Source organism: Anneissia japonica, unplaced genomic scaffold, assembly GCF_011630105.1.
Source record: "Anneissia japonica isolate Jap-2015-1 unplaced genomic scaffold, ASM1163010v1 scaffold4469_len402912_cov134, whole genome shotgun sequence".
NCBI classification, from domain to species: domain Eukaryota; kingdom Metazoa; phylum Echinodermata; class Crinoidea; order Comatulida; family Comatulidae; genus Anneissia; species Anneissia japonica.
This window is the reverse complement of record NW_022754049.1, coordinates 170,181-178,711: the sequence shown is the minus strand read 5'-3', so window position 1 is coordinate 178,711 and position 8,531 is coordinate 170,181. Positions and strand designations below refer to the sequence as shown.

The following is an 8,531-nucleotide window of genomic DNA, read 5'->3' as shown; positions in this document are numbered from 1 at the left end:
TACACCTATACATGTTTCTCCTGACGCAAATCCAGTTATTTTCTATCATTCCATCACGACAATAACAATTATTATTAAACTTTATTGTTATGAATACAAACTACAGTATGTGCCGTAGCTTGAGTTCATAATTGCAATACTGTATTATTATGCACACACGCAACGGCACATACCCTAGGCCCATTACGTATTTCATCATCAATGCTCTAGTTTAAAAAACAAACATAGGACCTACCGTATAGACATTATACAAAACAGAGAAGTACATAAACAACCAATATATTTCATTCCTGATGATGACATAATTAATGTCGAAATATTGAATCCCAACACGATGGCGTGTATTTCAATACTTGGAGTATGTATTAAACTTTCCAACCAATATATATTTATCTATAATCTATCTATTATTCATTTATATTGCACTATTTCCAAACATTACAGTATGACAACAATATCAGTTGGGTTTTCAGTAAATATTTCTTGCAATGTTCATATCAAAGTGGATGTATAGTAGATTTTAGGGGAAATAGGCCTATGACGAGACTGAAACTTTTGATTTTGAGGAGATCTGTCCTAAAAATGGATTTATCGTATCGTCTGACTTAAACTCACTTTACTTTTGTGGGAGTGATTTTTTCTCCTACCTGACCAAATAGCCGCCAAAAAATCGCAATTGATTCGGATGGGAATTGAACTCACGACCTCCAGATAACTAGCTTGGTGTCATAACCACTAGACCACCAAACTAGCGCTTAGTGACTAGTTGAATCCGACCCCAAAGTAGCAGTTTCACTTTGCCTGAATAAAAATTGCCATCTTTTTATTGGCGAATGCACTGAGTGATGGACAAGAAGAAGTAATAACAAAACATTATTGGAGTTCAATACAATAAAAAAAAAAACAAAAAAAAAAAAACAATATACATGTAATGAAAATATCGACCTTAAGTCCCTTTTGTTCTTGGCTCTGCACGCAGACTGGACGGAGCACACTTGTGTGGACCCTATGCTCAGTTTTACGCTATGTCCTCAACTACAAGGCATTTGACAGTTTTCCTTTCCCAGCAGATGTTAATTAGGCCTATGCAATATATATATTAATATATTTAATTCATGTTAACGCGTACCCAAAAGGCCTATCGAGTCTTCCCAGACAAAAACATTAGGTAACATGCAACCTAGATGAATACAATAAGCGTCGCTTATTTGTTTGTTTTTTTTTTTCACAAAAAAATAAATAAATAAATAAAAAGGCAAGGAAATCAAAGAAGAAATTATATACAAAAGGAAACCGTTCTATATGCCAAAGAGCATCTGAAAAATAAAATCAGACAGTTAACAAATACAAAGAAAAGGAAACTAAAGGTACAATTTAAAAGATCAAAAGCAGAAAAAAAAACAGACAAACAAAACAAAACAAAAAACTTCAATCAAACAAGGAACCACATCAAAACCGAGAAAATCCAACAAAACAAACAAAAGTATTAGGTAAAGTGAGCATTAAATACATATTTAAAGACGAAGGTTTGTGCCAAAAGGGGTCCGGGAAAAAAAGAAAATGCCTTTCAAAAGGATTTCCTTTTAAATATTTCCTTTATATAGTAACTGGGCGGCCTACCGGTATTCTGTAATACCTATATTTACAGATACATTATAATATCTTAATATTATTGATGAAGTCGTTCGAGAAATAAACGCATTTAATTATTTAAAATATATTCAGCATATTCCGGTACAGTCTCCGCCATTATTATGCTATTGTATGGCAGTTACCAATGAATATAAAATCATTTTTTCTATTATTCAAGCTCGACACTCCATTGCTCTCAAACTAATTGAGCGTGTTTCGAGTAGATGGTAGATGCTTAGGCAACTGAGCTGCGTCCTTTGCATTAATTAACCTCAAGAGCAGACGTCATATATTTTTTTTTGTCCAAGGTCACATTCATCCTCCGATGTATGTTCAAAAACGTTAATATTCTGCGCATTCTATGTTGTGATTGACTTTAATTAGTGTACAATACGTCATTTAAGCTTTATTTAATCCAGTTGATGAGTTGACGCTGCAACGCAGGCAACATTTCTGCACGCGCTACGTTTGGATGAGCCGCCTAATGTGAACCAAACCTGTGCGACGACGACATAAACTTAATACATCATACCAAACTAATTTCTCCCTGATACCAGTAGAGTTATACATCTGATAACCCGATGTAAAATGCTGGTAGGATTTTATTATTATTTTAAAAAATACATCGAATTCACGATAAAATACAATATACTACTCTGCAATAAGAGATTTAAAAAGTAGACTATAATACTGTATAAAAAGCGACTCAATTAATTCCGTAGATAGTAATATAGGCCTACCAAACGAAACTGTAAGAAATAAATCAATCACCCGGAAGCAAAATGCAGCTCACATACGAATATTTTGATTACTAAATCAGGCAGACATTCAATACACTGAGAGCTACCGATGTTTGGAGATGACAATGTAGGATAAACCCGTGAATAATACCTCAATTTATATACATAGGAGCGTAATTAGGATCTGGTTTACACATACACATCATGGTTGAGATCATTTGTACATGAATGAAAACACATCTGAGTTAGCATTTATGTGTTTTTTTTCATTTGAAAAACTTACAAAATTACCTGTAGTACATGATAAAAGCCTACCTCTACAAGTGAAACAGCATTGTTTAGTAGGAAAAATTACTCTAACAAAACAGATACATCATAACAAAAAACAAATAATTATAATAATTGATAATGTATTAGGAACTTGATAGAGAATGCTAAAATGGAAAATTGAAAGTTAAAAATACTGGATAAGCAATGAAACAAAAGTTCATACTAGATAGGATGGCGTTGAGAACGGATTACATGTAGGCCTAAGTGTATAAAACAAATTTCTAAATTTATCCATACTCGAATAAAAACCAACGGAAGAGACTTATTTTACTTTTATTATTCAATTATGTTTGATATAATACTTACTTACAAAAAGATGTTAAAGAGGTTGCCCGTCGGGACGCACCCTATTTATTATTGGTTGCCCGACGCAGATATTTGGTTGCCCTGGGACTGTCTCTTATACACATCTAGATGTGTATAAGAGACAGGGCCTATATATATACATATATATATGTGTGTGTATAAATATAAATACATAAAATGTATATATAATATTGCCTTATTAGTATGATATCAATAATTCAGTGCACATTACTATTTGACTATTTTTCTTTAAATGCGTTTTGTTAGGTATCCTGTACCTTTCAAATGTCGGATTATGATATATCATATTAATAAACATATAAATGTGTAGGCCTAATACTTAGTAAGATAATAGACACTCTATTAGGTTAACACATGCCGTCCAACTATGTATCGTTAGTCATTCTGAACATGGAGTAAAGAATAAAACAACCTGTAGCCTTACCTTGTGCTGACGAAAATCCCAGAAAGATTAACACCAGGAAAGCTAGGCTAGGGTGGTAAAAAATAGCCATAGCTAAAAATTATAGATATTCTTATTTTCCCCAAGAACCTAAGAGTCAGCTGTACAGAGTCTTCTTAAAGAAAAATACGTTAGAAGATTAACGGTTTTCGCTGGCATCTGAATTCAACTGAGCGATTATTATTCCTTGCATGGTTCGTTGGGGGATTGTTCAGCGTGTATTGTTGCTTAGCATTTAAATAATAATGGAGAGGTATTTTCTCGAGCAGTTGTGAGACGTTGGTCGATGAAGTTCATGGGCGGATACGACTCCTCAATAGGTGTTTTGTTTGTGCTCTAAACACCATTTAACCAAGTTTTGTTTTGGCCAAAACGAGTTACCACACAATACCGTTCTCGAAATAAGTATAACACACCCTGGTATTGTAGATAATGGCGAGTTATATAGGGTTTAATCCAACATGTTTTAAACCATACGGTATTGATGACTCATTCACACGAAAACAGCTGCTTGTATGTTAAGGGTGTGTTTACATAGGAAATTATATTATTTAAACATTATTTATTGTTTCCATATATAAAATCATTATTTATTGACCTCAGATAAAAGGGGCTACTAGGAAATTACATGATTATGTTTTAACCTATATTGGAAGTGCTAACTGTTATAATGTAGGCGATAGAAGTGATGAACACGAAGATGAAATTGATGTTGATGATTGTGATAATTAAAGTTATGATGACATCATCAATGTCATCAATAACATCACCACACGAAACTCCAGACCCTCTACTAACTACATAATGGTGTTAATAATTCTTTCCATAACACTAAATGCTGACCAAAGAAGTAGAATACCAAGTGTGTAACTATGACATTCCCATGGCAACACACAATCACACAATACATAACAGTAATAAAGCAATATTATAATAGTAGTAATAATAATAATATTAATGATATTGATAACTCTAATATTATTAATTATAGGCATACAAATAATGATATTGAATAGTGATTATGATTATGATGATAATGATAATATATTTAAAAAATAATACCGGGTTTCTATGAATATTCAGCCTCTGAGAAACCGAGTTTTTCACCCTAAAAATTGTAGCGCAGTTTCTACCCTGGTAATCATTTATCGTCATATTAAGATGCCTTCCCATAATCGTAAACTGATACCAGCATACCTCCAAATCGTCAACGAAGAGGATGGAGTGTATTATATAACCACATATCCTATATGACATAACGAAATAAAATACTTAAAATATGGTAATATTAGTAATAGTTTCCGACAGCTGGTGGTACAACCATGCGTGCGGTAACGTACAATTCGCTGCCACAGTGCGAAAGTAGAAGCCAAACTTGTACCGTAATGCAATGCACAAAGAGGGCGGCAAACGGTGTTTTAGTAATGATGCATAAAATGCTTGCGAAAGCCTTCGTAAATAAATGAATAAATGAAGTTAGTGTATTTAGTTGTACCAGTGTTTTTATTTTATAGTTTATTAATGTACAAGCATATCATGTCGTAATTCAGGGGTGGTGTCAAAATTTGCCTGAAGGAGGGTCCGATGTTCCCGAAGTACCGTAAATGGGCGTGACCATGGCTGTAACTGGGGCGGATCCAGAGATGTCCAAAACGGGGGCCCGGAAGGAGGGGGGGGCCAAACCGGGGCATGCCCCGGTGAAATTTCTGTGTTCTAGACGCCCGAAAATGACCTCTGAGGCTTTTTGGGCGATCACTTTTATCTTTTTTTTTCTTTTTCCCTTTTCTTTATTTATTTTGACTTTCCAAAAAAAAAAGGGAGGGGGGTGTGCCCGGGCCGTTTCCCCCACTCCCTTTGGATTTATGCGTGTAACTTCAGAACCACTGGAAGGAACTCTACCATAAGGACTTAAGAAGTTTATTTAATCGATTTTATGACTCTGGCATAGCTCGTCAATACAAGTCTTTGTGTACGCGCGCGAACTCTCTTGAGTTGAGAGGCGTTTTTATAACTGTACTTACCTGGTAAGGATGTTATTCAGGGTTTATATTTATTGCGTAAATTATTGTGCCAGTTATTAGAGCAAATCAGTTAATTCGTTAATATAATGCCATTGAAATTAATAGTAGGTAACCGAGATCAAGCAGTGCAAGCACTATGTTTGTCTCCTGTAGGTTACTATCTTTGGCGATCTTGTAAAGAAACAATATGTGTACAACTTCACGTCAAGGATTTTGGATTTTTGCATCAGAAAATCTCTTGTTTCTGGCAATTTCAATTGCATTGTTCGTAATATATAATATGATAGGAGATCTGTAGAGCTATTCTGTAATTTGTATAATACACACTCTTTAAATTTATATTTATATTTTGTTATATTGATATGTAGGCCTAGGTCCTAAATAAGAGTTGATTGACTGATTGCTTAATTGATTGATTGATTAATTGATTGATTGATTGATTGATTTGATTGATTAATACTACTATACTTTAAATATTAATAATAATACAGTATATTATAATTTGAGGAAGTCGGTTTGGCGCAACAAATTCCATTCAGGTTCTGAAATTTAATTATAGAATCATTAATAAAGACCATGATGTAATAACTTCTATTCACTATTAACAAAAAGCAGTGGTTCATTTTCTCTTACCCACAATGGTTTCATGCTCGTGCTTCTCGTACACTTTATGTTACTACGCAATCGTCGCAGATAGTATTAACGTATTTGCAACCTGTTACATGTAATACTCTATCCGATTTCATTTGGAGGATTGAATTCCATGCTTTTCAAGTAAAAATTGTTGACATAGCTGGCAGAAGAGTATTTTAGAGTATGATGCTTACAATAATTTTGTATGTATACGTATATACATATCTGGAGCCCTAAGACATAGTTTGCAATAGAGGAGAATTATGATGTTTATGATAGCAATCTGTATGTGTTTTAATTTGTATATAACTACCGGAGTCACAGGACAAGACGGTGAGTGCTAAAATAATTACACGGATTCAAAGAGAGTATAAATTGAGTTAATACGTTGCAGTCATAATTCCTTGAAAAGAGGAGTGATTGATTATGGGTAGAGGAGAAGATTGTAGTAGTTCTGTTGCTACACCGACCAGGCCCGTATCCAGCTTTTTGAATGGTGGGGGGGGGGGTGCGTTTTGCAAGCCCAGCGAGCAACCAGGCTGGGGCCAGGGGGCCGCCCAGGGCCCCCGCTCGGGGTCAAGGGGCCGAAGGCCCCGGAAAAATTTGCTTTCTTACGTCCTAGTAGACTAATTTGAAGGCATTTTATCATGTTAATCTCTATATGTCCGTGAACACAGCGATAGGGCCTATCAAAACATTACCAGTGAAAAATTACTATTTATTGGAATAAAACGCCAGGCTCCAGAACGTCATTTGTAATAAATACGCGCCTTCCTCGAGTCGAAAATCTGTCCAGATTTCCCAATTTCTTTTATTTTATAAATGATTTTCAACTGGCTAAATAATTATCTTTAATCTATAGGCCTATTTCTATTTCTATAGTTTGTGGGTTGACAAAGTCAAAGGACAACATATTAAAATCAATCTATACCTTCTGGACAACCGTGGTCTGGGTTTTCATCTTTCTTTTGGTTCGCATACTGTTCTTCTAAATCGGGTGGTAGGCATTCCTTCCTATCTTCACGGTATTTTTTGTTGACCCAGCTATCCAATGTTTGGCCAGATTTTGCAACAGCTTTTCGCTTTTTAGTTTCCTGTTCCTTTCTCCCCATTTTTTAACACGTGCGCACTTCAGCGTCGAGTATACTTGTCTCAGGGTATTTCTGAGAGCGCTAGGAACATTGTACTTGTCTAAACCGGGGTGTCATTCTAGCATTTTGACTTCATTGCTATACACTGACATACCGGCTGGTAGTTAGGGGAAGATACACCTAGACGATAACTTGCATATAACGTGTGTTTTGTTGTGTTTTGTTGCTGGCAGTACAAAAGATTGCGCGTGTAGAGTCAGCGTTCTAGTATTCTTATTGTAACTCATTTGTACATTCATACGATCTTAATACTGTAGTGTTATGTAATTAATTTTATAATGATTCTGGGAAAAAGGTCACATTTTTTTGGTTATAATTAGTGGACGTTTTTCGATTTGGAAGGTGGGGGGACCGTACGCACCCAACGCACCCCCCCCCCCGGATACGGGCCTGCACCGATGATGATGTTCCGAATAAGAATGTTTGTTGGTGATGACGATAGAATGATGAAAGATGGAGTTAGGTGATGGTGACGATAATAATGGTGATGATGACGACGATTAGAGAATTATGAAAATTAGAAAAACTGCTTAATTAACAAAAATGATTTACTTTTTTACCTTAAGAATACTTTTAGACTTAAGTCATGAATATGTCCTTGCTTAGTGTTTGTTTATTCACATGAAAGATCCTTGCGCAAGCAGTCCATGCTTGAACAGCGGTTTGTGCAGACTTCGTCCAGACGAGTTTGGAAACGCTACTCTGTACGTTTGTACGTGCCTTCCTTATTACATCGGAGACCACTGTCAAATATCAGGTATGTGAATTCCAATATAAACATCGAATGAATTATTAATTTATGTTGTAATTGCCACTCAAACAGAAGCATGTCTCTAAATTAAATATAGTGTCAGGACCTTTTAACTACGTGTCGAGTGTCTGGAATAATACTTGCGCGGATCTGGATCCTAATAGACGTATTCACAGAATACATTCTTTCGAATGATTTAATATGTTCCTTAATTTATAGTTTATAATTTTTTTTGTTACGTAACAGTTATTACTCTAACATCCTAATTGTCTCGCCTCCTTTCTTGGAGGTGTTATTCTCCCTTACTCTACCTCTAAACCCTTCGAGATTTCACTACCAAATGTGGTTTTCTTTGCAAAGCTGATGTTCGTGTGATTGTCTCGAGCTTCTACCCATCAGGTCCAATGCGGTCTGAGGCTGGTAAGGCAATGCTGCTCATGACTGACGCTGCGCGTCTTAAAATGCGGTGGTGGAACTTCCCTGTCATTCGACATTATTTATACC

The 8,531-nt window shown here is 35.4% G+C and overlaps 1 protein-coding gene across 2 annotated transcripts in view; it reads right to left on the bottom strand.

Moving 5' to 3' along the window:
* LOC117123028 overlaps positions 1-3,877 on the bottom strand; it is a 19,215-nt gene extending 15,338 nt beyond the window's left edge. Inside the window, exon 1 of one of the 2 annotated variants that reach the window (XM_033268826.1) lies at positions 3,454-3,877. In XM_033268826.1, the coding sequence (XP_033124717.1) occupies positions 3,454-3,523 (70 nt within the window). In that variant the 5' untranslated portion in view covers positions 3,524-3,877. The remainder of the gene's footprint in view (positions 1-3,453) is intronic. The other variant, XM_033268827.1, reaches the window with a different exon arrangement.
* Between the last annotated feature and the right edge of the window lie 4,654 nt (positions 3,878-8,531).